General features: G+C 39.5%; 1 protein-coding gene across 1 annotated transcript in view; it reads left to right on the top strand.

The window, feature by feature from the left end:
* The first annotated feature begins 7,390 nt into the window (after window positions 1-7,390).
* The window catches only part of LRRC72 (leucine rich repeat containing 72), a 31,809-nt gene continuing 21,462 nt past the window's right edge, over window positions 7,391-17,737 (top strand). Inside the window, exons 1-3 of the mRNA XM_036328003.1 lie at window positions 7,391-7,483; window positions 12,394-12,467; window positions 17,417-17,486. Coding sequence (XP_036183896.1) covers window positions 7,391-7,483; window positions 12,394-12,467; window positions 17,417-17,486 — 237 coding nt within the window. The remainder of the gene's footprint in view (window positions 7,484-12,393; window positions 12,468-17,416; window positions 17,487-17,737) is intronic.

Here is a 17,737-nt window from a genome sequence, read left to right as displayed (position 1 = left end):
AAAGTGAACAACCAGCGGCTTTGGAGGGAACAGCCAGCAGCTGTGGGAGGCAGGCTTTGTGGTAATATGAGGGTGGGGTGCCGTGGATCCCACACAAGGATGTGATTGGGTTGCTTAAATAATTCTGTTGGCTGGCAGGGAACTTAAACCTGCTACTCAGGGATAAGCATCAATTACATCTGGTCTGTTTGATAAGGAGGGCTGCTCGTCTGGGGGACTCTGTGGGAGCAGTAGGAAGGCAGCTTGCAGTTAGGTTGTGTGAGGCCCTCCCTGTTTCGGAGATTAAGGTAGCACATAGCAAGAATTTAAGGCCTCAAACCACACAGCTTCACCACAAGGAATAGACTCCTCCTTTCCCCTTAGTTCAGATTTGAAACATCCAGGGGGGCTGATTCCCTTACTCTGGCATGGATCGTATGCCTACCTTTAATGCCAGGAGTTTAGAGAGTGATTATCAGTGTCACTGAGCCATAGGATTGAGAATAAAGTTGTGTCCCCAAAGAATCACATCTGTTTTCATAAGATGACTGTGATCAAAGGGCACCATAATTTCTACCCACAATGTGTCCCTTTCCTTTGCTTTTCTCCTCCTTTCTCTCTTACCTGTTTCTCTACATTTCTTTTCTCTTCTCTTTTCTCTTTTCTTCTCTTCAACCTCTGTCTCCTCTCCTCTTCTCTCCACCCTTCTTTTCTTTTTCTTCCCCTGTCTCTTTCTCCCTCTACTTTTCTTCTATTTTCTCTCACTCTCCCTTATCCTCCACCCGTTTTTAAACAGTTCATGCCTACAAACGCCACCCACAGACATCCCTTATTCGAGCAGTAGGGATCTAGTGGTCATCAGCTTGATTTCTGCTTCTTACCTGCGTTATTACCCAGATCATCAGGTAAAGGGTAAAAAATTGGGCAGAGCCCAAATTAGCCATTAGTCTATCTTTTCTCCCCAAGTTTATGGAAAATTTCCAAGCTTATTAGAAAGTGTACTCTAATTGTGAAAACAAAGTTTCTTTCTTTGTTATAATCTAAAATAGATTTATAAAACAAAAATTGTTTTTTAAAACAAAAATTGTTTTTTAAAACTTTAGCAGTATTAAATTTGCAATGCAAAACCTCTCAATGCCTTTGTACTTTTCCTGAGAACGATTTCTTCTGAATTGCTTTTCAACATGTAGTACCTCTAATTGAAATGATTACTGAACCTTTCTGTCCTATTCACTTTGTTTGAAAAGGTGGTAATGAAAACATCATTAATGAAAACCTAGCTGAATAAAGGCCGTAAAGAGCACACAGTTAACATGGTCAATAAGGTAGTTTGGAATTATGTGCTCAGGTAATTGAAACAGTTCAAGTTCTAAGAAAAAAATACAGTGGGGCCTTGACTTACGAGTTTAATTCGTTCCGTGACAGAGCTCGTAACTTAAATTACTCGTGTGTCAAATCAAAAGTGAACGAGTGAGACACGTGATAATGAGCTGATGTTGTGGCGTTCACTGTGACGTTCACTGCGCCAACTAGCGGTGGGGTATTTGAAGCTGGCTCGTACCCCAAATTTTAGCTCGCAACTCAAAGCAAAAAATCGGCCGAAAGACGGCTCATATCTCTAAAAACTCGTTAGTCGGGACACTCGTAAGTCAAGGCCCCACTGGAGTAACATCCTTAACGAACCATTTGAATGACAGCCAATATCAAGCAGAACCAAATACAATTAAAATAGGCTTAAAGCAATGGGTACCTGTACTATTTGCTTCCTCTCTCTCTTTCCTTGCAGGATGTCTTGTTCATATCCCCCAGACCCTGGCCAGTGTGTGGTTTGTAGTAGGGACTCAGTGAATTTCAGTGCCTGCCTGACTGAATGAATGAACAAATGAAGAAGTCATCTAAAATAGCTTCCTTGTGCATTGAGAAGAGCACTTTTAATGGCCTGATGGCCCAAGATGGCCACACATTGAACCCAGGCTTCCTGGAGCATGTTTGGGAGTCTCTCCCTCCCTGCCACTGTACTATGCAGATAAGAGGAAAAAGGACTCTGTCCCCAAGAATCCTGGATACCACCTCCAACGGTGATTGTCTGCAAAACTAATCGAGGCCCAAAAGAAAACTTACTTCCAAGCTTAGTCATCATTCTAAAGTTTACCTAAAAAATCATAAGAATGGGAGAAGAAAATCTCAGCAGTTTCATATCCTTGAATTAGAGAGAGTCTCAGAGGAACCCATATAATGATAGAGGTGAGGCCTAACCACAAGATAACACCTCAAATTTCACAAAATAATAGTGCTTCATACTGTTCCATTTTAAAAAATATATAGCACATTTGAAAAGTTTTCATAAGCAGATGAGAAAAATATAAATTGACTTGGTAATAGTATTCATTCTGGCAAATGATTTTTTTTAAATCAATTCTCAACTTAGATTAAGTTGTAGCTTAGTAAAAATCTCTTTTAAATTATCCTCTAACTAAAATTTTGTCTATTATGATAAAAGAGTTTAATTTATTTTTACATTTAAACTTGTGGTTGCATGTAGATAACATTCCAAGAATAAATTTGTCTTTCCAGATTTAAATATTAATCTGAAAATTTCCAGGATGGGAATTCTGTCAAATTTTTACTATGTATAATGAAAAGGACAGGGATTCTTTTGAGAAGAATGGAATTTGACCAAAGAGGACCACCTTTTTGGTTTTCTGTATATTTTTAATTTAAATATATGTGTGTGTGTGTGTGTGTGTGTGTGTGTGTACACACACACACACACACACACACACATCTCATGTCTATTATATAATACATAATAATATACATATATGTATAATTAGATGTCTATTGCTGCATGGCAAATTACCTCAAAATCTAGCAGCTTAAGACAACAAACTTTATTTTGTCCATTTCTGGAATCTGAGTTTGGCTCAGCTGAGTGCCTCTGGCTTAGAGTCTCCCAGAGGCTGCCATCCAGGCCAGGCCTATTATCTTCTCAAGGCTCCACTTGGGAGGATCTGCTTCCAAACTGACTCACCTGGCTATTGTCAAGCTCCAGGTCCTCTCTGGCTGTTGGCCAGGCACATCAACACCTTGGATATGGGCCTCCCACAACATGGTAACTGGTTTAGCTCAGAGTGGACCAGAGAACAAGAGAAAAGGTGTCCAAGACAGAAGACACTGTCTTTTCTGTAACCTTCTCTCAGAAGTGATATCCCATCCTTTCTGCCATATTCCATTGATTAGAAATGAGTTCACATGCAAGGGGAGGGGATTAGTTACACAAGTATGAGAAAACCAGGAGGTAGGGGTCACTGGGTTCTTGTAGAGTTAGTCTACTGTGTGTGTACATGTGTGTATATGCATGTGAATACACACACACACACACATACACACACACATACCCACCTAAATAAACCCACACATTTATAGAGATAAATAATTTATGCTTCAAATACCTGGTTGTTATATCCAACGTGTGATAAAATGAAGCATTCCTGCTAGCATAACAAGACTGTCTATAGAGTCTTGCAAAGCTGTCTTCCTTTGCTCTCCTCTCCCTGGGTAATGCCTGTTGCCCTTCACACTGTTAAAATAAACTTCATTTCTCTATCTCCAAAGTACCCTTTCATGAATCTCTCAGGTTCAGGACCAAGGCGCTATCACGCAATGCTCTAAGTCTTGCCATTTTTTGAGTTATTGGCATGGTGGTGCAGTCGGAGGTAATAGGGGAAGCATTAGTCTCTCCACAGCCCCATGGCACACGTCATTATCAGGGTTCTGAAGGAATACTGTTCACATGTAGTATTTCTTAAACTCTCTCAGGAAAGCAGCCATTTCCACTTCCTCCTTACATACCTTGTTTTCTCTCAAAATGCACACACCATCCTCCAAACTTCTACCTGTATTGGAACAGGAAGTGCTTCGGGTTTGGAAACATTCCTTTACTGTCTGGAATAGCTAGAAATCTCAAGACAGAACCCCAGCTTAACCAAATAATATAATTTTGAATTCCAAACCTGTGTTTCCTTTACTGTGATTTTACATTTTCTCCCAAGTACAGTGAGCCCCCATGTCTAAGCTCTGTCTATCACTCCAAACAGCCACTCTTTGACTACCCCTTGGGCCGAGGGGAGCACATGCCCAGAAGTGCTCCCCTAGTTACAGGGTGTGAAAAAGGTGAGGAAGGCAAGAACTCCAGGTGAGTCCATCTGCTTGGTTCATGGGATGGTGGTATTGGTGGGGGGTGAGTCCAGAGGACAACCTTAACAGGACTCTCTAAATCATGGAGCCCAGGAAAGAAGGTCCATTACCTGAAATTAGAGATGGTACTGGGTGGAAAAGTCATATAAATCATAAAAATTATTTTTATTGTAAGATTTCATTGCATGATGTCATTTAAATTACTAACCTTTCTCTCACTTTGCTTAGTTTAGACTTGACGAGTTACTGATAGAAGTTTATCCTAAGCTGTCAGTAAGCCTGCCTGACCTTATCTTTATGATAAGGGAGAGAGACATTATCTTTATTATGCTGCACAATAAAAACAAAACACAAAAAGCATCTGCCCTTCCAAGCCACTGTCTCTACCTTCCAAGCATGTTCCCTACACAAATATCCTAAAATATAGTCCTGAAAAAGGCAGTCACTGCCTCTTCTCCTAAAATGTGCAGTAACATGAAAGACTCATAGAGAATTCCATGAATTCCCAACATTCTATTGTCATTTTCATTTTGTGTAAACAGTCAAAAAACGATAGCTATAATTAAAATGTTACTTTATTTAAACTTAGAACAGTGAAAATTGTGGTGCTGTGGTCATCAAATAACATAAGAAGATATACCTTTCTTTGCATGTAAGAAGATTTTATTGTGACTGAGATATTGCTCATTCTCTGCTCCTTCTACATGGTAGAAAATGGCTGGTAATTATTATTTTATCTCATAAATATTTTTTTACTCACTTAGAAAAATAACATCCAGACTGATGACTGGAATTGTTAACAAAATTAGAAAGAGAGTTTTAAAAATTATGTAGTTTTAATGATAGCTATCATATGCACATTTTCTTCCTCATACATTTTTCACTGGGAAATTATTCTTAAAAACAATTACATGTCAACATCTCAGCAAGAATCTTCTACTCTGTGAACAATGCATACCACCTTTCTAGGAAAGTATAATTAAATAATAGATTTTTTTTTTTTTAGCTAAACTTCCAACTTCTCAATTTTACTACTGAAGAAACTGAGGACCAAGACATTAAGTGACTCAAAGGTGGCCAACAACCAGTTAATGTCATAGCTGAGACTAAACCCCACATGCCCTGACTTGGAGCACAAGCTCTTTCTTCTTTTCCAAATCCACATCCATGATATGCTAGAGCTTTCAAACTGGGGTATGCATACCCCTGCAGGCAGTGGCGGCGTGCCAGAGCGGCAAAGCCACAGGATAAACACAGGGTGTCTTGCTTCAGTGTAAATATTGCTCAAAGATTGGAGGGGAGTTAGGGGGGAACCACTTTATTTTTATATTAAAACAAGATTGATTGTAAAGGAGAATGTACCTTTTACGTGAATTTTTTAAATTTCAGGCTGGATTCCTCAGGCCATAATCCCACCCCATGGAGGTAAACGTTCTCTCTGCTCACTCTGCCTGGGATGCTTCTTTTGTGAAAATTGTGTACCATCACTGTGAGGATGTCTAGGCAGGATCTTTCATCCAAAAAGTACCTTTCCTAACCTCCGTTTTTCACATTCCATAATTAAATTTGCATTATTTTAGTCCTCATGATCAGTTAAATTGTAATTTTGGGGAGAGATGGAACACATTAAGACCTTATAAGAAATGAGTTATTTTCTTAAAAACAGAGCTGGATTTGTTTATTTACTTGTTTGTTGTTTTCTCTTCTTAATCAGTGTAAATTTTAAAGATTTAAACAAAAAGTCAAGGCTAAACATTTTAATGTGATTTTAGTAGAAATCAGCTGGCTAGTAGTTTACTTCTGTAAAAGGCTCTCAAAGTATTTTTGCATATGATTCTAAAACTCACATTTGAGTGTGAATGAAATTGATCAAGTATTATACATGTCCATGTTTCCATGTGGCTTATTCATGAATGATATCTGAAATGCTGTAACACATATTAACAGCAAAAATGGGAGACAAAAGACCAGTAAACTATCTTACACATTTTTCTTAGTGGACCATTCCTCTCATTCAATTTTTATTTATGAGATAAAAACCATTTAAATAGTAGTTCTCAGATTATTACTCTCTCCACAGTGACTTGGAGGACTTTTACCCTCCCAGCCCCACCAGGCTGAAATATTTTGTGAAGTACTAAAATAGCGTGTGCTTGATTTCTCCAGTGACATATTTTTGATGCTCTATTCTAACACTAGAATTTTTATATGCAAGTAGCCTGATTCATTTAAAAAAAAAAACTGTATTTAATTCTTAGGTTTCAAGTTCAAATTGGGAACCAAGAAACCAACTGGTTCCATTAAATCAACATTTATGGAATGTAGTGTGTCAATTCCTGACAGAAGATAGCGATGGCACAGACAGAGTCCTGCCTCCTAAGTTTCCCAAGCGAGAGGGGAACCAAGTTCATATAAATAAGATCGTAAGACAGTGTGCGCTAGAGGTACCAATAGAACTTGGGGAGACATCAAGTCTAGCTAAATAGTGGCTTATCGAACCCATTTTCTGCCAGAGGAAGGACTCCTCAGCTACTGAACCAATATGTGTTTACTGTTGGTCAATAAATTCAGCAAAGTGTTCTTTTTTCCTGGGCACCCGGAGCCTAGGGGTGCCTGGATACTGCCACCCCTATCTCCATCCCAGGACTCTAGGGTGAGGCAGTGGCCTTACAAAAATGTAAGGCGGCGCACACAAAAATCAGGAAAATAAATCTTAATGCAATGTTTTTGCAAAACATCCATAATAAAGAATTTCAAAATTTTAAGTAAAGACAGGATCAACAGAACTGATTTTTTCCCCTTTTGTCTCAAGTTCCAATAGGCTTTCACCACCCCTACCCTTCACACATGACCAGTGGTCACCAGGCACATCTAATGTTAAGAACCTAAATTTTCTGATATTCTGCTCTCAAATCAATAAAATTGTTAGTATTGGGGGTCTGCCGTTGGGGTCTGCTGACCCACTCTGGCATAGCTGATCACTCGCTCTGCGGCACCCACAGAAAGCCCCGCTCGGAAGGGAAACCACCACGTGGTGGGGCTGCAAGGACCCCACGTGCAAACGTCACAGAAGTCAGGATTTGGCTTCAGATCTCCCTGGTTTGGATTGGCTTTTAGTCGGCGAGATTGTGGTAACTGTTGGTAACAGTGGGAACAATGAGCTGCGGGCCAGACTGGGTCAGTCATAGGTGCCGCTGGCCGCCCTGGCGTCCTGATGGCCTGGGATCCGAAGCGTCCGTCCCGCTCCTCCCGACTCTCCATGAGCCTAGCGAGGGCTCCAGGACGTGCCCTGGAGGTCAGCCACAGGGTAAGAGGCACCCCCTTCCCCAGACCAAGAGCCCCTCGGGTCCTTGCCCGAAGGGCCCAGCCAGTCTGAGGCTGCCCCAGGGGTCTGTGGCGGAGGGGGTGGAGCATTGGGACCGCACGCTTCCACTAAGGACTGGAGGCTGCCCCTGATACACAGTAACAGACGTACACTGACCTCTTCCTACTCACCACCTGCTGCATATATAATTATGGCAGTTTAGAAAGGTAACAGAGCCGTACATTTGGGCCTTGACTCTCCAAAATTATATATATCCCCTAAAATGTTGTCCCCCTAAAGGGACAAACTGAGGAGGGAAGGTTCTCTGAGGAATCATACAAACAGAGTTGAAGGCAGTTAAGATAATGGCTTAAAGAATAAACTCCAGTGAGGAAAAATGTCAAAAATAGGCAACATGGGAGCTAGCAAAGGGTCCTAGAGTTCTGGAACTTGTCTGCAAGGGCTGGGGACTCCCAGGAGTACAAAGCCCAGAGTTCTGTAATGAGCTGAAGGCTAAGCCCTAACTATCCGGTGCTGCATGTGTGGTGCATGACGCTATAGGAATGTATCTATTATTGCAGTACGTAAACCGTCAAAGAGAGGGTAGTTCCTTCTATGGATTGAAATACACATAGATTAAAAAGCCCACGATTTTCAAACTTTTTTCTCTTTTCTCTAGATCCTAAGGTGTCAGGCAGTTGAGGAAGCTGCTACCATCCTCCCTGTTCTAGAACTGCCCACACCCCAATTCTGTGTTGGATTGTTTTTTTCCCCGGTCTGTTAATCAGTTCATTTGAAATCTGACTTTTCCCCCTCATCAGGTTACTGACATTGCTTCACAAATTCAATACCTTTTCTGGGTAATATCCTCTTCCACCCTATGCAACTGCAGGTTCAAATTCTACCTTCTTGAAATTCACTCTCTCAGCTCCTATTGTCTTTTTGTTTCTCCTAACTCTACAACTGTCCCTCTTCTGTTCCCTTACGAAACTTGCCTCCCTTCTCCTCTTTCTAAAGGCAGATACCTCACAAGAATCTTACCTGGGCCCCACTCTCTCCTCTGGGCTGACCTGACTCGCCAGGCTGTACCTACTCTGAAATCTCTGGTGAGATCCCTCGTCCACTTGTAGCTCTCTGCTGGATACCTTAGCCTGTTTGTTCCACCAGCGCCTCAGACCCAGCATTTCCAAGCTGAATTTGTCCTCTCTAACCAATAGTCACCTTTATCATCATCATGTTACCACATTACCATCATCACCTGGGACTCCCCTGGCCTTCTTCTCCACCTCCAGCTACTTGCCAGTTCCCCTCTGCTCTCTCTGCACATCCCATGCCAGAGCTGTTCACTGCTCATTCCCACTTGCCACTATCCCAGGGCAGGCTCATCCGCTCTTGCTTTGATTTTCCAGAGGCAGCCTTGCTTCCTGTCTGCACTTCTCTGCACCCGAGGCCATCATGCATGTCACTGCAAGTCATCTTCCTGGGGCCTAGTTTTTTTTCCACATTTTTTCTCCAGTTTAAAAATTCTGTCTCCTATTTCCCTATAACTGCAGAATTGAGTCCAGTGATTTTAAAATAACTTGATAATGGATATTGTTAAAAGCATTGATGTAGTTGTCTTGGTAAAAATCAGAATCTTGTTGGACTTACACTGATTTCACCATGCAGTTAGTATATATATTTCATATACATGTGCATATATATGTATGTATATGTATATCATGAAATAAAATTAATTTTAAATGGTAAATTACATAAACTATGTGATTTTAAGTTAGAGTTCTTAGGCCTGTAAAGTTTTGCTTGCACGCTAAGTATACTCTTTGAGCTTAAATTTCAAAGTTAGCACAAATAATATGACCCCAAATCATCTTTCTTAATTTATTTCTCACAGTTGCCTTCCATTGTAGCCAAAGGCTTCACAGCCCCGTACTCTTCAAATTTTCTTCCTCACATCTTCTCTTTTGTGTAATTACTTCTCTCTGACTAAAACATCCACCCATCCATATCCTAGTTCTAATTTATCCTTGCCCTTTCAAGCCCACCCCAACTGAAATCTCAGCATTCCCAGGCTGAATTCACCAGAGTATATTTGGTGAATTGTCAGAGCCCTTAACAACCTTCCTTTGCAGTGTTTGATGGATAAATGGGCAGATAAGGTGTAGTTCATACATGCAATGGAATATTATTCAGCCTTAAAAAGGAAGGAAATTCTGACACACACTACAACATAAATGATTCTTTTTAAAAATATATATTTTATTGATTTTTTACAGAGAGGAAGGGAGAGGGATAGAGAGTTAGAAACATCGATGAGAGAGAAACATTAGCTGCCTCTTACACATCCCCTACTGTGCCTGCAGCCAAGGTACATGCTTTTGACTGGAATCAAACCAGGGACCCTTGAGTCTGCAGGCTGACGCTCTATCCACTGAGCCAAACCAGTTAGGGCAACATAGATGATTCTTGAAGACATTATGCTAAGTGAAATCAGCCAGTCACAAAAGGAGAAAAACTTGTGATTCCACTTCCATGGGGTACTCAGTGTAGTCAAATTCATAGGAATGGAAAGTAGAAGGGTGGTTGCCAGGGGATGGGGAGGGAGGAAATGCGGAGTTAGTGTTTACTGGGTGCAGAGTCTCATTTGAGAAGATGAAAACCTTCTGGAAATGGATAGTGGAGATGGTTGCACAGCAATGTGAATGTGCTGAACTGTAGGGTTAAAGTAGTAAGTTCTATATTATGTATGTTTTACCACAATAAAAAAAAAAACTCTCTCAGCGGAAGAATGCTTGTTGTGCTTCTTTAGATGAAAGGAATATACTGCTAATGAAGTTGTGTGTTGATTGGGAATTGGAGCTGTTCCACAGTGGAGTCACTGAAACTTGAAACCTCTTGGCCCATCTTTGTGTTCTTTGGCACTTTGGCATTAATACATGATTCCAGATTCATAGGAAATTTTTGGTTGGAAAGAAACATATCATGATCAAAATCTGTGTAAATAAATAATTGATTACGCCAGTGGTTTCTGAATTATGCTGATAGTTTCAATTTCCCTTTTCATCTCTTAATTTTCAAAACTGAATTTAAATCCTTAATCATTCTGTGGCTAAACTTTTCAAAATGCGTATTAATCTCTGATTACTAAATTAATATGTGCTTATTATAAAATATTCAAACATTATTAAAAAGTATATTGTTTAGAAAGTGAAAGCTCCCCCATGATCTCAAGTGATAACTGTTGTTTACAACTTGGAGTGTGTGTATTTTATGTGCATATAAGTGTATAGTAATGAAAATATTGTTACTCTTTCACATATCCTGCCAATGGAATTGTTACTTAAAAATACATTTCTGATATTATTATATGATCAGATATCCATCTCATATCTTTAAGCTACTGTGCAGTATTCTATTGTGAAGCTACATCTTAATTTAAATCATATACCAATTAATGGGACATATATCATAACTCTGATAATGTATGCTGAGGTGAGCAATGATATTCAATTTTGTGTGTGTGTTTGTGTACCACTGTGTTTCTGAGTGCTAGACGTGGAATGACAGAATCAAGTTAAAAGCACATTTATAATTTTAATAGGTAGCTGATAAATTTTAATTCTACCTTGGCTGGCCTTTAACATCCCAAATACTTTGGCAAAGTTGCAATTGACCATATATAAGCTGAAGGTTTAGATATTTCAGTTAAAGTACCCAGATGAAGATATGTAAGCCTGATGTATTGGGTTTTTCCAATTCCCAGATGCAGCTTGCTTGTTAGAGTAACAAAATACCTTGATGGAAATGCCAATACCTGATCCAATGAACTCTAAGCCTCAAGATTCAGCTTGCATAACAGGGTAACTAAGAAAGTTTAGGACAATAAATTAGCAGCTGTTCCCCATCCCTAGGATATCTACCTTCATCACTTCTTTAGATATGTTCTCATCCCATTAAATCTAACTCCTCTTAAAGTCCTCTACTAAATAACAAAACCATTGTCAAAACTTCATAAATCACTTACTGACATTACAACCTCACCACCCACAACAAATCCCAGTTGAAATTTGGTGATTGTTTTGACTCTGATAATTACAATGTTTGTCAGAGTCCAGAAGTGCAATGACTATACTTTCCATTTTTGTTGTGTCTTGTTAGGTTTATTCCTTCATGGAAAATTACAGACAGGCTTTAATTTTTCCATATAATCTTAGGCCATGTGGCCTATAAATGTTATTTTATAATTTAGCAAAGGACCACAAAAGAAAAACAAAGTACCTAACTAGTTGTTGTTGGATTTGTATTTTCAAAACAAAGCTTATGGGAATAAAAATTGCTTCTTCTTCACCAAAAATTCCCACGGTGCAAGATGTTAGTAATTCATGAAAATTAAAGACATGATTTCTTTGCAAAGAAAGGGCAATGACATTTATTCACTCGTTCATTCATTTGTGTGACAGTTATTGAGAATTTACAGGGTGCCAATTCCTGTATGGAAATGTACATTATAGTCCCTTCACCTCCAACCTTGATGTTGTCTTCTGTAAATATGGAAAACCTACCAAATATAAATTCTTTGTGTTTGAAGGAACATTTAAGAATATTTAAAGACTAAATCACTCTACCTCATAGAGAATGAAAACTTGTTTTTGGAGTATATGTACACATATTTTTTCTCTTTGATTAAAAATTATTTAACACATCTGTGCCCAGGATTAAGGATAATGAAATTCAACCACAAAAATGATTAAATAATATATAATTGTAGTGTTGGAATTTATCAGTTTAGAGTGGTTGCCTCCATATTCACCTTTCCTTTGATCTCCTTGTAGACCTTATTGTTATTGACTTCAAATGTCTCCGTATTTTTGCTCAGTGGAATGTGCCTTGACAGAGTAATTATATGTTATCAGGCAGTTGAAGATCAACTAAAGATATGTGGCCACAAGAGGGATGTTGATGTCTTTGAGCTGTTCCTTTCTCAAAAGTAAGTGAACTTTAGGTAAGAAATAGAAGAGCATCGATTATAATGTTTCACAGATTCAAATGTTCTTTTCCAGTCCTACCTCACCCCCACTCACTCCTATCCAAAGACTGGATGGGAAAGTACCACACTCTAATTACTTTACCACTTATTGGAGTCACAATCTCTATTGGAGAGGCAGAACAGTGAAATGGATGAGAACAAAGATTATGGAGCCAAGCTAAGTTTAATCCCAGTTCTGACTCTTCCATCTGGGTGATCTTTGTCAAGTTTAGCAAAAAAAACTATGGAATATACAATTATATATGAACTAGAGGCCCAGTGCACTAATTCGTGCTTGGGTGTGGGGTCCTGAGGAGGGGTGGGGGTGGAAGTGGGGGAGCCCAAGACACAATCGGCTCTCTGGGCAAGTGGTGGGACACCCTTGCTGGCCGGAATCCGACTCGCTGACATTTTCTGACATTCCTGCCGGTTGTCAGGAGCCACTTGGCAGCTGCTTTTATATTGTTTCTTCCTTATGGAGCATCTAGGGAGGGGAAGTGGCCACAGTGCCCAAGGCTGACTTCCAGGAGGTCATGCCAGTGGCACTGGTCTGTCAGTGCCTGGCCCATTCTCTGGAGATTGGACCTGCAGGACTACTGAGGGAGTGAGTGACTGCCACTGGGCTAGTGGGCTGCAGGGATGAGTTGGTCAGCTCAGTGGTGCTCCTGCTGTGGGAGCGCACTGACCACCAGGGGGCAGCTCCTGCATTAAGCATCTGCCCCCTAGTGGTCAGTGCATGTCATAGCAACCAGTCAACCAGTCATTCAATCATTCGGTCACTTAGGCTTTTATATATATACTAGAGGCCCGTTGCATGAAGATTCGCGCAATAGGCCTTCCTTCCCCTGGCTGCTGGCACTGGTTTCCTCCTGCACCTGGGACCCAGGCCTTTGCTCTGGCCGCAGCAGCGAGGCTAGGCTTCTCCACTCTGGCTGCAGTGGAGAAGCCAGGCCCGAGTGGAGAAGCCAAACCTCTTCAGTCTTCAGTCATCTTCAGTCTTTGCTCAGTGCCTGCATATGCAAATTAACCGCCATCTTTGTTGGGTTAATTTGCATACTCATCCTGATTGGCTGGTGGGAGTAGTGGAATGACATCAATTTGCATGTTTCTCTTTTATTAGTGTAGATAGATTTTATTTTATTTTTTTTTTAAATATGTTTTTTTTTTAATATATTTTATTGATTTTTTACAGAGAGGAAGGGAGAGAGATAGAGAGTTAGAAACATCGATGAGAGAGAAACATCGATCAGCTGCCTCCTGCACACCCCCTATTGGGGATGTGCCCGCAACCCAGGTACATGCCCTGAACCGGAATCGAACCTGGGACCTTTCAGTCCGCAGGCCGACGCTCTATCCACTGAGCCAAACCGGTTTCGGCAATTAGTGTAGATAGATTTTAGAGAAACAAATGAATATATATTTTTAGGTTAAGTATGTCCCACGCTGCATTTGCTGTTACTCTGAAATTCACAAACTGGGTGTCCTATATTTTATCTGGGAATCCGATCACCTGTATACATATAACAATACTACCTGCTTCACAGGATTGTTGTGAGGATTAGGTGAATGAGTAGTTGGGGAGGGCCTGGTACACAGTAAGTATTCAATGAGCATTAGTACAGTTAATATGATTACTACTACTAGAGAAGAATGACTCATTATACCCGTATACTATAAAAATAACTCCTACCTAACAATCCCTATACTGTTATTGGTAAGTGGGAAAACCTCTCCTTTTTATAATAACCTTCTTTGATTCCACTCCAACTCCCCAAGGTGGCACATGGCAAAAGTCACTGTGCTCTGCAGAGCAGTCACCATGCCTGAGATAGATGCCAGGAGGAGGGGGAAGGAGAAGTTGTGGGTTGGATTGGACTCTGACAGTACAGTGTGTACTAGCCAAGTGACACCTGTGCAGTCAGTTTGCATTTCAATAATGATGACCCTATTCTTCCCTTCAAGCTTTTTAATCTCCGTGACTTTTATGCATTTTTTTAAAATAAACTTAATAAATTTCTACTCATATGTAATTTATGGAACTCAGTTACTCTTTAAAGATAATGTTCTGTTTGCTCTGGCCAGGTGGCTCAGTTGGTCGGAGCATTGTCCAGTGCACCAAAAAGGTTGTGGGTTAAACTCCTTGTTAGGGCACAGAGAGGACGCAACCAATTGATGTTTCTCTCTCCCCCCACCCCTCTCTTTCTCTCCCTTCCTCTCTCTCTAAAATCAATAAAAACATATCCTTGGATGAGGATTTTTTTTTTTTAATGTTCTACTTTATCAATGAAGTTAATCACTTTACCTCTGGTAATTGAAGGAAATTGTTTATTAATAAACATGTTTCTTTTTGTTATATATAAATATTTTTTTAATGTATTAGTGCAGAGAAAAAATATTTATCTTTGCTGTGGCCCTGAATCTCTTGGAAGCAAGGGAATAAATAACTGGCCAATTTAAGATTTTTAAATATATATTTTATTATGGAACAGGTATGGTAGATAATTCTGACACACTTAGGTCATGCTTTGAACCTTTCTATATAGATTAGCTACTTTTACAACAACAATCAATATTTTATGTGATCAAATGATGGCACCTTGGCATTTCATGATTTTAACAACTGTACACTATTGACCTAACGGGTAAGTAGATAACAAAAAAAAGATTTAAAGCATTAGGAAAAAATTAGAAGTATTTATCTTCTGACAGTGGGTAATTAGTGGTCTTCTCAATTAAAGGACAACACATTTTTTATCCTAAGTTTTCCACTTAACCCATCTGGGTACAAAAAAAACAAAACAAAACCAAAAAAAGTTGCACAGTCCAGATGCCAGTAAACTGGGTTATTTGCCTGTCTCTGTTGAGCTTGGAAAATGGAAAGCATCTTACCAATGACTCCTGGAGAAATCACTGAGAACACATACTGTGGCAGATGTTCTTTAGAGAATACCAGCTACTGAATGTAAAAAGGAGAGGATGACAGGTCAGCATTTTATAATACCAAATCTACAGATTCAGGCAAAGTCACCCAGAGAAGCTAAACCCATTGAATAAATAGTTATTAAGTAATGAGATAGACACATAGTCTCTGAGTTTTGCCCCACATATTACTTTTCAATGACAAAATTTGTACTTTTTATAGTGGAGAGACCTGGCAGATACAGGCTTAACCCAGTAACTGACCTTTTAGCTTCACCAACAGTGGGACAAGCAGCAGCATTTGTCTCCCGATGTGATGCGGTAATTACCTCCTTTGTTACTGAAAAATGGTCTACCTTAGATTTAATCATGAGGACGTAACCAAGCAAATCAATAATGTGAGACATTCTAGCATACAGCTGTCCTGGACTCTTCAAAAGTCAATGTTAAGGGGAAAAAAGAAAAGTGGCTGCTCTAAATTTAAGACTCTGTGATTTTACCAACTGAAAAAGCCATGTATGAGTGTTGATAGGGTTATGGATTGAAACAAACTATAAAATATAGGAGGCAACAGGGACAATTTGAATATGAACAGTATATTAGATGATATGAATGAATTCAATCTCATTTTCCTAGGTGTGATAATGGTATTGTGGTTATACAGGAGAATGTCCCTATTTAAGGATGTGCTTGAAGAATTTAGGAGTGAGAGCCCTGCAATAATAATCTGCAATTTATTTTCAAATGATTCCCCCAGGAAATGATCAACCAATAAGTAGATATGTTATATAGGTAAGAGAGGGTGAGTGGCAAAAACATTAAAAATGATAAGTGCTATATATGCATTCATTATATAATTCCTTCACCTTTTCTTAGATTTGAAAGTTTTCAATATAAAAATTTGATAAGAGGGGCTTCTCTTGTTTAGAAGTGTTTGCATGATTTAAGAAATATATTTGCTTAAAAAATTAGGACAATAATTAGTCCCTCAGTGTCGCTTGGTTAAAGAAATATAAATGTGAAAATATGTTGCCACATGAGTTAATGTAGGTAATATTAGTTAACATTAATATTTTTAAATTGCTTAGAAAGTGCCTGGCACACAGGGTATGCTCTATACATGTGTGATAGAGACATCTGTGTGCATACTGAGCCTGGGCCCACAATTTCTGCCCTGAGAAGTAGAAGAGATCTGAATACCTCAGCCCACAGCCGCCACTCACTGGCTTTGCCTCTTTGCTGACAGCTCCCCATCCACAGCCATGCCTGTCCCTTAGCTGAGTGAGCTGCACCAACAACAAGGCCCAGTTCAAGAAGGATGGGCAATATTTTGACCTCATCCTATATAATAAAGAGCTAATATGCTAATTAGACTGAACAACGGAACAACCTTCCATACATTTTTTGGGATAACCTTCCAGACAAAGCCAGGGCTGTGAAGGCCAAGCCCCTGGCACACATTTTGTACATTGGGCCTCTAGTAGTCAATAAACAACAAAGGGAGAATAAAGCACTTTACTCTGTCTCTGTCTCTTGGTGCACTGCAATCTCCATATCTTAAACCCAGTCTGGCCAAGATCTGGGCAAACCCAAAGTAACAAGCCTGCAGACACTGTTGAAGCAGGAGCTAATGGCATTTCTCACATTTACCTGTGAGTTCAATGTCTGCTGCCCTTTTATCCCTCTCCCCTCACCCCAGTAAAATCGTTTCTTTAAATTGAGATTCCAATAAATTAAATCATAATGAGGTATCAATTTCTACTAATGTGATAAAATGCTCCCCTTTAAGTATTTGTTTTAACTGGCTAACAAAATCTTAATCCAAATGAATGAAGTATTAAAAATGGAAGTTTGGAAAATAACATGTAAGTGCCAACAGTTTTGAAAGGACAAAGAAAGAAGTTTATTCAGTTACTCCAAAGTCGTACTATAAATAGCCTGCCTTACCTACAACTGAACTAATCATTGCTAATATTTACTTTCTTTTTCAGGGAGCTGACAGATGTTATTGATCTTTCTAGGTTTAGAAAATTAAAATACTTATGGCTGCATCATAACAAGGTAACATATTTTATCTCTAAATGTCTCTATAATTAAGTTTTAATAGAGCTAATTTTTAAAAGTATTATTTTCTATACCTAATTTAAACTTAGGTGAGAAAGTTTATATGCATATATGTATGTATTTGAATAGCACAGTTTGCGAGATATTATTATACCACAACTTCTTGTGTCTCCATGTCCTGTCAAAGCTGTTCAGAGGAGCTATTCCTTCCAGTCCCATGGCTTTTCTCACCTCTCCTATGTCATTAG

This window comes from Myotis myotis, unplaced genomic scaffold (assembly GCF_014108235.1).
Source record: "Myotis myotis isolate mMyoMyo1 unplaced genomic scaffold, mMyoMyo1.p scaffold_m19_p_11, whole genome shotgun sequence".
In the NCBI taxonomy this organism is placed as follows: Eukaryota; Metazoa; Chordata; class Mammalia; order Chiroptera; family Vespertilionidae; genus Myotis; species Myotis myotis.
Note: the sequence above shows the minus strand (reverse complement) of the source record. Positions and strands in the feature narration are given on the sequence as shown.